The 16,234-nt window shown below is 43.2% G+C and overlaps 1 protein-coding gene across 2 annotated transcripts; it reads left to right on the plus strand.

Moving 5' to 3' along the window:
- The first annotated feature begins 8,025 nt into the window (after positions 1–8,025).
- LOC147895484 (rop guanine nucleotide exchange factor 7-like) lies at positions 8,026–14,733 on the plus strand. 2 transcript variants are annotated; one of them, XM_087383954.1, is made up of 8 exons: positions 8,026–9,303; positions 9,896–10,255; positions 11,626–11,742; positions 11,841–11,995; positions 12,134–12,208; positions 12,305–12,595; positions 12,829–13,185; positions 13,505–14,733. In XM_087383954.1, exons 1-8 carry the CDS (start codon positions 9,270–9,272, stop codon positions 13,952–13,954), a joined length of 1,839 nt encoding a protein of 612 aa, XP_087240080.1. In that variant the 5' UTR covers positions 8,026–9,269; the 3' UTR covers positions 13,955–14,733. The 2 variants fall into 2 exon arrangements, with proteins under 2 accessions (XP_087240080.1, XP_087240081.1); XM_087383955.1 differs by having other exon boundaries at positions 11,856–11,995.
- The last annotated feature ends 1,501 nt before the right edge of the window (positions 14,734–16,234 follow it).

The following is a 16,234-nucleotide window of genomic DNA, read 5'->3' on the forward strand; positions in this document are numbered from 1 at the left end:
ACACATTACAACAATGATTGGAAGGGGTTACTTGTGGCTAACAAATGATGTCCTTCTTAGGAGACAATCGAGAGGGGTAGATAGGCTACGTAACTAGTCTACGATAATTATCCCCTTCACAACTCTTGGAAAAGTATGAAGACTAGATCTTTGCACATAAAGGATCATAAAAGTTACATAAAAATGTTGTACTACCATAAAGGAGTGTGAATTTATTTGGCTTTGTGGCTCTTAAAGGATCTTCATATAGCTCGAGATAGTGCTACCATTATCTTTTGCGATAATGGCATTAAGAAATAATCTAAAAGATCATGAACTATCAAAGCACGTTAATATTTTCTCTACCATTTTACTTGACATTACGTGGAAGAAGGTGCCAATACAATCAATCCATTATTTCTCCAAGGATCATGCAACATACTTGTTCACGAAAGCCCTACTTTGAGACAAGTTTGAAAAATTAAAGTCATGCATTCTCTTTGTGACATAGATACCATTCAATGATGGGGGAGTGCTGGTGTATGGATCATTGGTATGGTCACCCACATTGGTATAGTCGCCCACATTTAAATATGCAAAAGAGGGATTTTGAGAAAACAACATCTAATAAATATCAAAATGAACAAAAGATGGATTTTTTAAGAATCAAGACACCTAGAAAAGGTGATATATTCTTGTATAAAATAGTCTCCAACTTCTTTCATATGCTTTTTTTTTTGGCATTCTTTTCAAAGGAGTATCAAGCTGAGAGATTCGATTTCAATTGCTAGTCTCCAAGAAAGTATAATTTCTAGTTGGAGGCAGTTCAAGAGGGCATGATGTTGTGTTGGCTTTTGGAATATTATGTATAGGAATACTTGTGGCCTTTGTTGTTTGTTAGTTGTTATCAATGAGGGTGCCATTTGGAATCATATGAAATGCAATATGAATGATTGTGTTTACCTCGTGCTGGCCTACTAGTAGATGCATGGGATCTCTAACAAAACATTAGTTGAACCATTGGAGCATTAGCATAATATTGTTAACGATACCTATCTAAGGATTTGATTAGAGTGTGCTTGAAATGATGATTCCAAATGGGGTTTTTGATTTGTAGAGCTTTAATTATGAGAGCTAAGGCCATGTGCATTCTTCCCTATTGGGTACTATACTGTAATTATGGTTTTGGCCACTCTCCCTTCTCCTAGCTACTCTTTTTTTGAAAGAAAATAAACCCATAATGTTATGGTGTGCTCAATTTCTAGAAAATCATGCTGAGGATCAATGGTTAAAGAAAACTTTTCTTGGCATGCATTTATTTCTCTTTCTTTGATAACCATACTAGCGACCACATCAAATTAAGGAACCAATGTATGTGCTTTCTTATTCAAATGTGTAAGTCCATGTGGTCAAGAAACACAAGTAAAGATAGAACTTGATATATGATATGATAGATCTAAACCAATTTTTTCAAAATACATTTATTTCTCTTTCTCTATTAAGGAGAACATGAAACTAAGGAAGTAGTGTATAGGTCCTTCTTATTCAAGATATGCAACTCTATGTGGCCATGAAATAACAAGTAGAAATAGAACGTGATATATGATAGGAGAGGTTTAAGCCAATTAAAGCAATGTTTCTACTACATAGTGCATGGAATATAATGACTAAGGGACAAAACAATGTCGAGGAAGGTTATAATGACAAGATCTCTACACAAAGTCGAAGAATATATACGAGATTACAAGGTGTACATGAAAAGATATACAGCCAAAGACGTTGTGCCTTAGTGGAATGATGGAGGGGAGGGAAGAGAACGTTTTGAGGGGGGTTGGGTTGAGAAGTTAGGTCGCAGATGCAACATGAGCATAGATGAAAGGTAGTATCTTGGTATGTAGGGAGTCAAACATGGTTGTGAATTTTTAACTTGAAAGTAGAAAAAATACAGGACGTGCTTGTTGTGTGATAGCAAAGGAAGGCGGTACTTTTGCAAAGACAACATGGATATAAAAGATGCTTATTCTTCTTCTTCTTGACTTGCTCATACACATATTGGATTGACTTATTGTTGAGACCAAGCACACCCTTTTTGTGGTGCAGGAAATTTTGAATTTTAAAATGTGTGTGTGTGTGTGTGTGTGTGAGAGAGAGAGAGAGAGAGAGAGAGAGAGATGCTTTTAACAAGATGTGGTTATAGATCTTGCAAGAGAGGCCATGTGAACCCCTTGGAGTTGGTAATGAATGTTTATGTGGTTGTCATTTATGGTCCCAAAGTATCTACATGTAGTGGTGATCAAAACCAATAGAGAGCCCTTTTGGGACCCTTGATAATGATCAAACAACAACTATAAGTTGTGCCCTAAGACTTGAACAAGAATGAATGCTAGAGTTTAAATATTGACGTATGCTTGATGGCAACATAGTACAGAAGGGATGCCTAAATTGACTTTAGGAGGAAATTAATCCCTTAGTGGGTGTTCTAGCCATAGTGAAGCTCGTGGCAATTGAAATAGCATAATAGATTTCACATAATGCTTGGTAAGCAAGTGACTATTACTAGACAAAATCTTGAACATGAAGAAGGAAGCTACTCTTCTCAAGGAACCACTTCATTGATGTGTCCACCTCAGTTTTGTGTGTTACTCGTAATATTGGCCATTAGCTCATGAATGTAGAGGGAATGGGCCAATGAAAGTACAAAAGAGTTTATGATTAAAAAGTCCAAACTTGGTTCATTTTTTCAAGTTGAGGGCTTAGGGGAGGACCAATAAAAATGATAGTGGTGGTGCAAGTTTTCCGATTTTTTAAAGAGTGAAATGAAAAGTTTTTTGGGTACATGATATAATGGGTCTCCGAATTTCAAAGATTCGTAACATTTTAAGGGATTGCCAAATAGGATTTAGATTTATTGCATTGAGAAGCTAATTTTACAAAAGTACTAAATCTATGACTTCAATGTAGTTATTACAATCTATGCCTTTTTTTAAATTCTTAGCCCCAAAAGCAATCATGCATATGCAATGTGCAAATATTCAATGCGATAGAAGGCATTTGAGTGACAAACTCATGTATGCTGGAGTCTCAAGACAATTAGTCAAGAAAACCATAATATGTAGATCAAGGAGGCCGTGAAGAAGCAATGATAGTTGATTGCAGGTCTGACATACTATTACTGTAGATTATAGAAGCTAGGAGTGAAAGTCTTTTTGTGAAAGAGTTTTTGAGGAAATGGAAGGCACATAGAGGAAATCACGATTGGAATAATGATCATTTAAAGCTAAAACAGAAAAGAAAGCGCCAAAAGGTTCCCTCTCTTATCCCATCCAAAATAGCAAGTGATGGATTTTGAATTTTTCAAACGAGGGTGATATAACTATCTTTATAAATTGACTTTTGCATTTTAGGTGCCATATTGGAACCTTGGCAATGTTTTTGTGTCAAGTATGGGCGATTACATCTGTATTACATATAATTGATGTTGCTCTCTCTCTCTCTAGGAGGGAACAATGCAAGAAATGGCGCAAGGGCTTGCTATGTGGTACCTCCCCCTAGAAGCCTAGCCCAATATGCTCCCATCCCCTGCCCAGCCTTCCCACCCATATTTGAATTTTGGACAAGCTTTTGAGAAATTTTGGAGTTACTAGTTGCGATGCTGGCACAAGGACGAGTTTGTTGCTTCTTCTAAGCCTAAAGCCTCGAGGAGCTAGGTACTGTCATGTTGTGCGAGAGCAACATATGGAGGTCCCCTACTAGTTTTCTTTAGGCAATGTAGGAAAGTCCAAAATACGTCACTCCTCTCATTTGAATTAGCACTTAGGCGAATGATCTGAAGTGCTCTCTCCTTTGGTCTTCTTGCCCTCTAAACTCTTATGTCATGGTGTGTCACAATGTAAGGAAAAGCCACTAACCAACCCTTTTGGGCCTGAAGTGGTGCGTGTGAATTTGAAAACGAAATGGTTTTGGTCTGTAATCGTCTCATGTGAATTTCAAAATGGAGTGTGGGGAGTCGGGAGTTAGCGTCCAAGGAACGTAAAGTGTGGCCAGGCTCCAGCAGCAACAGCAGCTGCCGTTGTGGATCTGGATTCTGAACTGAACAGTTTCGTCAATGTAGTTATCGGGATCGTGGATGTTATCATCACGGTCCTCATCATCAAACGTGAGAGACCAGCAAAATGCGCGAGAGAGCGAATGATGGGTGAGGTGCGTGGGTCGATCGACACGTGTGGGCGAAGTGGCAAAAGCCATGGGGACATTGGGGAGGGAGCCTGGAGGGCGGAAGGAGCGGCGCGGGCAAGGGAACGCAGATCGAGAATCACGCGAGGGGAGGAGGAACTGGTTATTACAAGCTGATGGTAGTGGTGATGATGGTGGTGGTGGTGGTGTCACTGGAGTTTTTGTTTAGAATCAGGGAGGGCGATGCTGGCGGTGAGGTTGTGTCTGCATGTGGGGAGTAAAATGCTCGTGAAGAGAGGTAGAAAGGAAGCTATGGAGTTGGAATTTTGTTGAAGTCCGAGTACAAACCGAATCATCAATCTTCGAATTTTGTTGAAACGACGAGGAGAAATCGAGTCCATGAATCATACATCTTCGATTGGCGGGCATATTTTCGCCAAGCTGCGTCTGATGCTTGCTGAAATCAACGCATTCTAATTTCTGCTAAGGAAGCAGCAATGGTGATCAATCCACGCTTGTGATGCTTGCAGAAATTGCGAGCTGGAATCAAGCAAATATTTGTTATTAACCAATTTCCGCTTCTCCTCCACATGCTCTCCTTTGAATGATCGCTGGTTTGCAGTCGCGCAATTCAATGGCGTTTCGACCCCACTCTCCTGCCACCGTTTCCAATCTCTTCATCTGCGAGCTCTTCTCATCTCCTCCCACTGATGTTTCTTCCCAAATTAACGCCCTCTCTTGCTTACACCAGCGCAATCTTCTCAAATCTCTTTAAACTGCTGCTCAACCACTTTTCACCGACCGCATTTCTCTACGTTTTCACCACGGACTCCGCTCATGACAACGGCAGGGCATCGGCAATGCAACGTTTCTTGCTCTTTTGAGATATATATATAATATATGAACTTTAAAGGCGCTTTGCGAGCGTGCATGTTGTGAGAGAACGTTGAAAGCAATGGTGTCGTTGCGGCACTCCCAGCATGATGATAGGAGCTACATCGCTCGCTCGCGTGCAAACTTTGGTGAAAAATAGTGCTCGCTGCCTGTGTAACCGCCGAGAACTGTCTCCACTATTGACCATAATCCGTCGTTGCTTGGCCACAGAGCCAGAAAATATCAGCTTTGGCGGCCTACTAGCAAGCCGCTGCTACAGACACAAGCATCGCTTGTCAAATCCTGGCCTTGACTCTTCAACTTAAAATTTGGCAGCGTTGTTGACGACGAGTTTTAAGAGTTTGACACCGACACCGGTCTACGCGCTCACACTTTAGGCTGGAAACTTGAGCGACCCGCACTACGATGACCCGTCGAAAACATATTTAACTGATGAATGTATCTCCAGGATTCTCCACAGTGGGGGTTGGAATGTTGGAAGGGGAGTTCCGAGTCCCCACTCAATAATTTATCGGAACCAACGATAATCTAAGGGTGAGCAAAACGACGTTAATGGGCATGGAGCTTTCTAATTGCTACAGAATTTACGCCGGAAATCATCGGACTCTCAGAGTCGCCGCTGAATCGATCGATGCAAAAAAGTCTGCCTGCATGAAAGTGCAAACCAGATGATGCTTCTACGATCGCTTTCATCGTCAAATCAGGGCTAGCTTCTAATCTTAGCCGTGCATGTGCTGAAGACAAAGACTGCACCGAAGAGCGCGGGGCAAAATGGCCCGAGATACAGCTAGATCGCGGTTTCGATAGGCTGATGGAGACCAACGAGCTGGAGCTCATGAATGGCCGAACTGCGGCTGGGCTTAATTAGATTGACGCAAATAAATTAGCCAACTGCACGAAGATCATCGAATAGACTGATGAAATTGGACGATTTCCAACAAGCCGTAAGCATTGATGATCTTCTAACTCAGAGTACCGGACGACCCTGAACAGTCGGAAAATGTAGGACTACAGAGTCCAGACTCCACGCCGCTAGCACTAATCTATTGATCTACTCAACAGGGGGCTTCAACCAACAAACTAGATTTTCCAAAGGGATGACAAACTAAATGCAATTACCATCGTTTGGGGAAGCCTCACACTTTGCCTTCCATGGTCGGTTCCATTTGGTTGATCCACATGTAAGTTCACCTCGTTCACCTTGGGGAAGAGTTTTGGGGTTGATTTCCAATGCGCTATGTCTTTCCCCTGGGAGAGTGTTGCTTTTCCTTTTACGCCCTTGATGCTTTTAATTCGTCCCCATGAACTGTACAAATGATTTACTGGCAGTTCATTGAAGCTTTATCATGTTTCTCTGAAGCGAGCCAAAACCACCTGTTGGATTGAATGGGCTTTTTGTATTAGATGGACTCTTGTTCTCTGGTTGCCAAGTTGCCCCCATACCGCACATGCAAGAATACATCTTCGCTTGTACAATGTGTTGTAGTGTGAAGGCATCGCAATTTATCTTGCAGGAACCCAACATGAAAACCCATATGGATTTTTGCATTGTACATGGCAGCGTGGTGACTGAGGTCCTCCTTGATGTTGGGTATCCCTAGACCATGTTTTGAAGATGGCGTCCCAAGGAGGCGGTCTCAAATCCATAGCTATGGGGATAACCCCACTTCATGCTTGTCCATGTTGTAGTGGGGGTATGGGGGCGGCCTGAGTGCTTCCCCATGTCTACTAGTAGGGCTATTCTAGCCCCATTGGCAACCAAAATGATATGTCCCACACAGACTACATTGCAATTGTAGGCCTCTTTCTTCCAATGCTGTGTTGCTAACCTAGAGCATTAGAATCCCCAAGCAACGTTGTGGTTTGGCTTGAAGACTTTGGCCTTTTGTGTTATTGGATGAAATGCTTTGCAAAATCCTTGCCAGGCCTAATGTAATTCCAAAGAAACTTTCATGGGGACCTATTATTGCCATGCCAAGCTTGAGTATGTGATATTAAGCATGGGGAGGTGCTCTTCATACCCCTCCCCCTCCACCCCCACACCGAGGGGGGTATGGGGACCTATTATTGCCATGCCAAGCTTGAGTATGTGATATTAAGCATGGGGAGGTGCTCTTCATACCCCTCCCCCTCCACCCCCACACCGAGGGGGGTTTGCACTTAATGGGGTAGTCCCCATAGCATTCTTCAAGCGGCCTTGCAACCAACCACACCAGCACCACACCAGCTTCAGAAGACAATTTAGGGGGTGCCAGTAACGAGCTGTGAGCTTGACTTGTTTGATTGCATATGGTTGTATGGGGATACCTTCCCTCCATTGGACCACACCTCCATGGTTGTATGGTGTGGTGCTGGTGTGGCTAGTTGTCCTTAAGGGGACAGCCTCTTAGGCCATCGTTGGAATTCTTCGGAGTAGTGGTCTTAGGGTGTTTCCGGGTGCCCTTGTTTGACCATCGGTTGTCTGACCATGGGTGTGTGACTCTGGGAAAAAAAGAGTGTTAAAAAACGAAAAAAGGTAGAGGAATGTGAATAATTTGGAAGAAGCGCAAAGTAAAGAAATTTTTATTATGAGCGGTTCCCCAGAACAATCAGATGTTGCAAGAGCTAATCTGATCAAACAGGATTTTGGTACAGAAGCTACTATAAATCCTGACATCTGAGCAGCTGCGGGCGACTGTATGAGACGTTAAGGTTGTGTGGAGGGGAGTTATTAAAGAGACCGGTGGATGGAAAAATTCCGAGCTCCAATCTGGAGTCTGGGGGTTGTTGTGGCAAGAGAAGCAAGCTACCCAAACTGCAGGAGGTTGCCAGGGATGGTTGTGATTGGAGACAGGGGTTGTCTGTCAGGACAGGGAAGAAACGAGGCTTCTGTGAGCACAAGCTACTCAAAACAGCTGATCTGTGTATCAATTGTTGGGTGTTTCCTTGGAGGTTTTTGCCACTTCTGACGAGGTGTAATTGTTGGGTGTTTAATTGCAGGTTTTTTGCCAGTGCCTGAGATGAAATTGTTGGGTACAATTCTTTCTCATCTACAACTGTTGGCTGTTTCATCCACAATTCTTTTCTCTGATCAAGAGACCTTCTTCAGCTTTAACATTTTCTATCTGCTCTGCAACGATTGTGTCTGCTGGTAGACACACACATCCACACACACAAATCACATACTCTCTAGATTCTGAGCTCTTCTGTGTCTGCCTTTCATATAAGATTTTTCTTTCCTCCACAAGCCTGTTTCTCTGTTGACTGCCCCCAAAAACACACGCCTCATGCCTGCCTTTGAGCTTTTGCCTTTTGGTAACGTTCCTTGCTTGTGATCTGAGAAGAGCTCTCCTCTCTCTCTTGAGCTCTCTTGCAGCTCCCTCGTCTTCTTTCTGCATCTGGCTCTCTCCTTCCCAAGCTCATCAATTGAAGAAGCAGCTCGCTCTCCTTCCCAGGCCATCAAATTGCAGCTTTAGCTCTCCCTGAGCTTGCTTTAGCTCACAGCCTTCCCCCCTCTTGAGAGCTTCCTCCTGTCTCCAAATCCATTATTGCTCCTTTGCAGCACGGGTTGCAGTCGATCAGAATCAGACCTCAGAAAAGAAGACCGTCCTTCGCCTCCTTGCCTCTTACGTTTGCGACACTTCTTCCTCTCTCTCCAACCCTCCTCTGCCGTACCCATCTCCTTCACCCCGTTTTTCCCTCTTGACGCTGCTGCTCTCTCTTGCCCTTCCGCACCCTCGCATCACGGGCCTTCCTCGTTCGTGAGAGCGATCCCTCTTCCTCGTCGTATGATGGTCCTCACCAAGTCGCACCGAATCTGAAAATAATTCGCCATCATTCCACCGCACTGAGCGCCGGCTCTCTAGAAAAGAAGGGAGTGTTCCCTCCTCGTCCACGCGAAGCGCATTGTCCGGAGAGTTTCTGCCCAAAGCATCTGGAGAGGACCTTTGGTCTACGGCTTGTTGCTTGAGAGCTGGAGAGTAGCGGTCTTTCGGATACGAAAAGTTCTAACATCAGCGTTCCGGAAGCCTATTCTAACATCAGCGTTCCGGAAGCCTAGAAATTCAACACGCGTAAGGACGGTGACAACGCGCTCGGAAGGGTACGCAAAAACGGCAAACTTCTCTGTGGAGCGCAAACTGAGTGATCGAATCAAGGCAACAGAGAAGCAATACATTTACGATGCGAAGAATGACGCCAGAGATGTCGAGGAGACGGAATTGAGCGAGGCGCTGGCTTGCCTAATGGCTAGCAGGGCCTGTGGTGAAGACGATGAAGGTATTAATTGCTCCCTCGCGTGCCAATTTGCGTAGGGTGAAGCACCATTGCCGCTGTGGTTCCTCTGCTACGTCGGCCCCCTTGTTTTTAGCAGAGCTAACGGCTTCGAAGTTGAGCTTCATGTCGTAGGTTACACACACATTCGGCACGCGCGAGCTTTTTGAATTTGGTTTACCATTTCTTGCTGATTCCGTTTTGAACTGCGCAAAACTTCGGTATTCACTGTTCTCGTCTTCGCTACTCCAAGAAGTCTACTGTCGGCCTAGCAAATGCGCCACTTTGTTGGTCGTATCGACTCGGTAGTTACCCTCCAGCGTGCTTTCGGTATTTTACTTTTCCAGATACTGCTCGTTTCGCTGCCTCGTGATTGCTGGCCGATAATTTATTTGTGGGCTCTTCTTCCTGCCTGCCTCGTGAGCCCATGCATAGCGAGTTTGGCGGACGTCGAGTCTCAATTGCCCTCACAGCTGTATGTGAGCTCGTTGAAACTCCTGTCACTAGGCTCAGCAGGGCGTTCTTTTTTTGGACCCCTCGCCTTTTACATAGCAGCTGCCTTTGCATCTTAATGGATTGGTTACGCTTCTTAATGCAGGTTTTGACATCAGAATGAAAGATTTTTACAACAACCCACTTGCAAGATTGGACATGTCGGGGATGGATGCTCTTGATGATCACTTTGAGCAGATCAGCTATGACGGTGCAAGTTCAAGCGTCAGTGTCGATGGATTGAGCTCAGAGACTTTGAGCCTCAGCTTAGGGGACGTTCCGAGCGAACATGGACACTGTGAAGATGGTTCTAGCAGCACAGATGGATCGTCTCCTCTGGGATGGCCTCTCGGCAGGGCAGAAAAGTGTCAGCCAGGAAATCCTACGGTGCTTTCAAAGCCAGCGCTTTCCGGCCTTGGTGCTGTCTGGGAAGAGAAAAGGGAGAAGAGAGAAACGGAACTGTCGGGTGAGCTGCTATCCTCATGTTTCCTTGGTGTTGCGTATGGTTCGTTGTCAATTGCTCTGTAATTGAAGGGCAGTATTGGGTTTCAAGCTAGATTTTTATTTTTCCTTTACGTCTCCGTCAGAGGAGTCGATTTTCGTTAATTCAACTCCTGGTTTTACACATGCAACAAAAGTCACGAACCTGTGCTGATGATACAGTCGTGAGATGAGGGGGTTTGCAGGGTCATGCCATCTTTTGCTACAAAAGAGGAGCAACATTCCTAACGGTTCTACTGTCAATTCCACCTATATTCTAGCCGTGAGGGTCTGTTCTAATCTCTGCCCAGTCTACTGGTTCTGCTGGCTCTGCAGAGTTGAGGTTGCACAATTGCTAGTTGCAACCCCATCGCAATATGTGCCGCTAGTGTACATTTATCCTCTTGCTATCCTTCTGTACGAGATTGCAGCAATTACAATTAAGTATGGATTCTATATTCATGCACAGAACTTGGCTGCTAGAGGAGATTTTCGTCGGGAACTGGTAGTTTAATTTTTATGATCTCTTTTGTGATGCATATGTGTAACAATTGTAGAATCATAAGATAACCAATTACAAGTTTTGCGCATAGTTGCAAACAGACATTCGCAAGGTTCAAACGTTTGCATCTTGACCTTGTTTGAAACAACGTGGGCAGAGTAAAATGCCTGCTGATTTTTTCAGATTTATATATTATTTGTCGTCCTGCCTGCTAGTTACATCAATCATAAAAATACACAGCAGCTAGGAACTAGACGATAGGTAACTTTGAAGTTTGAACTCACAAATTCTTGATTTGCATTTTGAAAAAAAGGAGACAGATGTGAAACTAAAGTATTATTGCATGTGTCCTTCGCCTTATTCTGCAGTATAGAATCTCATACAACCAATATTTCTAATCCAAAGTCTAGCATAGAAAGAAAATTTCAATATTAAGGGTAAAGTGATTGTAGGGCATCAAAATATGCAACCCAAAGCCCTAAATTTGAAGGCTTGAAAAATTACTGGTTTGCAAACATATTTTTGGCAAACGTTTGCCTGAACATGCAAACAAGTTTGTTTGCAAGTTTGTTCGCAACTATGGCTTGGTGACTCCAAGCATCTGGTGAAACACCATGATGGGTTCGATCTGTAGACTGGACTGTTTAAAAGATTGCCATTACTGTGGCCAGAGGTAACTTTGGGCAGTTCTTATGAATGCCTGCTTTACAAGGAAATTCTGGACGGATAGCTCTCCCAGCAACTAACTCAGTTGTAGGATGTGCCTTTCTTTTAAAGGGTTCGCTAAGCTCAATGTAATTTACTAGAGGTTGCATCTATTGTCTGCACTGATGGATACTATTTGGTCATCACAGAAGTTGAGATGATGAAGGAAAAGTTTGCTAAGCTACTCCTTGGTGAAGATATGTCCGGTGGTGGAAAAGGAGTCTGTACGGCACTTGCCATTTCCAATTCTATTACCAATCTCTCAGGTGTGCTGGATGATCTCTTCCTTTCCTACGATGTGTTTGAGCTCGTGAGCAATTTAGCCATGAAGAAAAGGAAGAAATGTCTTTGTCCTATTTTGCAGCTTCTGTCTTTGGAGAGTTATGGAGACTTGAGCCTCTTTCTATTGAGCGGAAGACAATGTGGAGAAGAGAGATGGAGTGGCTACTTTCTGTTGCTGATCACATTGTAGAGCTTGTGCCCTCTTGGCAGACTTTTCCTGATGGAAGCAATTTTGAGGTTCTATTATATGTGCTTGCACTTTTTCATTCAGTTGCTTCTTATTCCCTTTTTCGTTCAGTCAGTTCTTATTCATTTTTTGGTGTCTAGTGGCCAGTCCTACTGCAGATCTCAAAGTCTTCCCATGTATTGTTGCAGGTGATGATTACCAGGCCTCGTTCTGATCTTCATGTTAACCTTCCCGCACTAAGGAAGCTGGATGCAATGCTTCTGGTATGTGAACTCTGTGATACTTACATAAATGCTTGTGTGCTGACAGATAAGTCTATATTTCAGTGATATTTTTAACCTCTCTGTTCTCTTCTGCAGGAATCTTTAGACTGTTTTGCTGAAACAGAATTTTGGTACGTCGATCAAGGAATCGCTCTTGCTGATGAAGATGGTCAGAGCATTCAAAGGCCCCTTCTTCAGCGACAGGAGGAGAAGTGGTGGCTACCCACTCCAAAAGTCCCAGTGAATGGTCTGTCAGAAGAAGGAAGAAAACGCCTACAACATCAGCGCGAGTGTATAAGTCAGATACTTAAGGCTGCTGTGGCAATAAATAGCCAAGTTCTATCTGAAATGGAAATCCCAGATGTTTATTGGGATGCACTGCCAAAGGTACTACATTAAGAGCTGCACAGTTTTGAGGGAAACTGATAGACACGCAGCATACATATTTTCATTGCTGTTTGCAGGCTAGCATCCATATTGTGGTAAAAAGGTTCATTGATGTTCAATTGTAAACGTGTTGATTTTATTATTATCCAGGAGTCAGGAGTTTGCTCTTCAAACTCCAGGTTTGTAAGAGCTAAAATCTTGAAATGTCTCATTTTTGGTTGTGTTGTGATAAGAATGGGAAGGCAAGCCTTGGAGAGAACATCTACAGGCACATTACGTCGGAGTATTTCTCTGCAGAGGCACTTCTTTGTACACTTGATTTGTCAACTGAGCACAAAGCAGTTGATGTGGCAAATCGGATGGAAGCTGCTATTCACATGTGGCGGCGCAGAAGGCAGCCCAAAGTTTCACATAAATCAACAAAAGACTCCAAGCAAAATGCTTGGGGCATTGTGAAGGAACTAGTGTCAGATATGGATAGGAGGGAACTTCTTGCTGGAAGAGCAGAAAGCATCATGCTGTGCCTCAAGCAAAAAATTCCAGGTTTACGGCAATCCCTGCTAGATGTGACCAAGATCCAGTACAATAAGGTACTTAATGTCAAACAGGCTCTTTCTAACTTCTCATGCCCTTTAATTCAATGAAGGGGTCTCAAAGGGTCGTGGTTCAGATTATGATGTGATTTCTGTTCTTTTTTGCATCTGTCAAAAGCTATTTAGCCCCCTCTCCTAACTCTCTCCCCCCCCCCCCCCCCCCTCTTCCCTTCTCGATCATTCTCAGTTGGGTGGATGTGTTTGGTACTTTAGTAAAATATGTGGAGCTTATGATTCATAAAAGAATTTGGCAGCAAGGTCTCAAATTCAATAACCAATCGCAATCATTTGCTGACTTGCACATTTGATAATGTAGGATGTTGGACAATCAATTCTGGAAAGTTATTCACGAGTGATGGAAAGCTTGGCCTTTAACATTATTGCACGCATCGATGATGTCCTGTACGTTGACGACCTGACCAGACGTGCTATGCCCCCCCCTCCTCCAGCAGTGAAGACTCGGGCCACTAGGCGAGGCTATTCACTAAATCTATCTGTTAATACTCCATATGTCACTCCCATTGCAACACCTAGTTCCTCTCCAACACCGTCCCCAAGTCCCCGGCGGACCCCAAACTCTCCATTCCATTCTGAACAAAATCCTCAAGTTTTATCAGACTACATTAATTTTAGTTATGATTTTGAGGATGAGGAAAATAACATAAGTCAGGGTCACAAGAAGCCTCATGTAGGACTGCAAAGTAAGTCAAGGGCACCAGCTAGAACCTCAAACAGCAGCAAGGCTCATCCAGTTGTTCCTTCTTAGGATGAGTGCGTGAACTGTTCGTGTAAACATTGTCCCTCCTTGTGCCCACGTCTCCCTGGATGTTAACAACTCACCAGCGGGTGCTCTGATTATTTCTTACAAATTTGAGGCAGATCTTGGCTACCTAAGGATCGAAGCTATGGGGAGCAAATGATGGCTGTGCTTTGGTGAATCTTCTTTTGAACTGGTGAAAATCACACAAAAGTTTTTCAATGCAATTCCCAACTGCTGCTGGATGGAGGAAAGGGTTCAGATACTGCTTTCCATTTTCCAAAGTTTTGGTACAAGTTATTCTTTATTCTTCGCAGCATGTTTACAAGAGGCTCTTATGTAGGAACTGAAAGCAACTCATGATGCCGATTGGAATTTCGATACCAGGTCGGAGTCAGGGAAGGGCCAATACAATGCTGGCTCTTGTCAAGAATACATCTCTGAAGTGTTTGAAAGAGTTTACTACTGCTGTAAATGGACTTCAATGGGCATTCTGCATGCCATCCCAGCATCTGCAAGATATAGTTTGTACAAATGACCATCACGTCTCTTGCCTATGTATCCTATTTATAATCTTAGTTCCCCCAAATAATTCATGTCTGCGCACTCCACCTCCTGTTTAAACAGCCACTTTTCCATCTATTTCTCAGGCCAACAGGAAAGTAATAGTTGGACACCAATGCATGTGTATTGTCAACTGCAGACTTACAGAAGATTCTTCAATAACAGTCTCACAGTTCGTGACCGTTCTGACTTTGTTAGACCATGTGTAGTGATGCTGTTGCAAATTCGACAATTAGTTGAAAAGATGTTTTCTACCGTGTGTAATGTGTGCCCTCTACCGTTTCTGTGGTTGTTTGTGCAACGCGCTCGCAAATTTAGATTAAATATGATTTCCTTCATGAAGTCGTTATCATTATTTATAACACCCGTTGGCTTATTGAACTAGTCCAAGATCTACTGAGAATACATCAGTATGTGACCATTACTGCAGCTGTATTGCGTACATCATCTCATTTCAAAGAAAGAGAGTCAGTTTGACTTTCGTTAAAACCACAGCTCACATGCATAAGGGAAGCTGAGAATCTGCACAACCTGGTGGTAGACTTAAATTTGGCTATCTTCACCATTGTAACAAAAGATTTTTTAAACATAAAGAAAACAAAATATAATTTGGGGATATTTGTAAAGTGATAAATAGACTGATGATATTATGCATATATATATCCACTAATGATCTAATCTCGCGATCAGTTTTCAATCAAGCAGCTGTTTTACTACCTTGAGTTTATTGGCATCCCTTTGCAATAGCTCTTAACTAGAGTGCTTGGCCAGCTGGGCTCTTGATGAATACTTCTCTCTTTTGCTATCTTGTTGAGGTTCACATGAGTTACGTTGTCAGAAATGATGCAGAAGATTGATGTTCAATTGCATGCAACCTTTTTTAGAGATGTTGTTCATGTCGACAGTAAAACGTAGTTTTTCTTTTTTTCGGAGGAAGACAAATTCCTATTCTTTGCACTGTAAGCAAATCTATTGTCATTCCACTTCGAGCGAACGACGAGGAGATGTATTTCAGAAATGTATAAATAATAAATCAAAACCAAATTGAGCCAGAAGCATGCAACTGTGACAGGAAAAATCCAAACCCAAAGCTGCATTGCATGTACGACAAAAGTTCCAGCACCATTTGCAACTTCATTGGATCCCTTTTTTTGAAGGCACAAATGTTTATTTTTTGGGTCAAATTATGTTCCTACGCTTTAGGAAATAGTACTTCCGCACTCTGGCCGGATGGCTCTCGAGCGTGTTGTAACCTAATGGACCTACTGTGTTGTGGCTCCTTATGTAGTACTGCTCTAAAGTTTGTGCTTTGTCTACGGTGTCTGTTGTTTCCAAAACTTTGATTTCGAAATTTTCTTCGAAGGGCTTGTAACGTTGCAAGTCCTCTTTCATTTTCGCCGGTGGTTTTTTATTGTGCTGTTTGATCCTCCGCGGCAGGTCCGTCGTGCTCCCTATGTACTTTCTGTTGTTGGGCTTGCACGTGATGCAGTAGACGACGAGGCTCGCGCGATTCCCTTGCGCGGGCGCTTCAGTGGAGGCTCCTCCTTCATCTCGAGGCTCGCGTCTTTGAATGTCGTACCTGCGTAAACATTGACAGTTACGTTAGTCATCGAGGTTTTCAGACTTTTTTTTCCCGTTTGAGTTCCATAATAGAATGCATTTATTTACTTGCCCTGGTTTTTCTCTGTTGGCGTGAAAGGATCGTTTCCAATACCGAAGCGCTCC

Source organism: Dipteris shenzhenensis, chromosome 13, assembly GCF_047967505.1.
Source record: "Dipteris shenzhenensis isolate YYH24624 ecotype China chromosome 13, Dip_SZ_1.0, whole genome shotgun sequence".
Lineage (NCBI taxonomy): Eukaryota > Viridiplantae > Streptophyta > Polypodiopsida > Gleicheniales > Dipteridaceae > Dipteris > Dipteris shenzhenensis.

What these genes read in the sequence shown, in the direction of transcription:
- LOC147895484 (XM_087383954.1), top strand. Translation starts at nt 9,270, where the DNA reads ATGGCTAGCAGGGCCTGTGGTGAAGACGATGAAG. An exon ending in CTGTGGTGAAGACGATGAAG is followed by an intron (nt 9,304 to 9,895) that starts GTATTAATTGCT and finishes TTCTTAATGCAG; the next exon opens with GTTTTGACATCAGAATGAAA. An exon ending in ATTGGGATGCACTGCCAAAG is followed by an intron (nt 12,596 to 12,828) that starts GTACTACATTAA and finishes TGTTGTGATAAG; the next exon opens with AATGGGAAGGCAAGCCTTGG.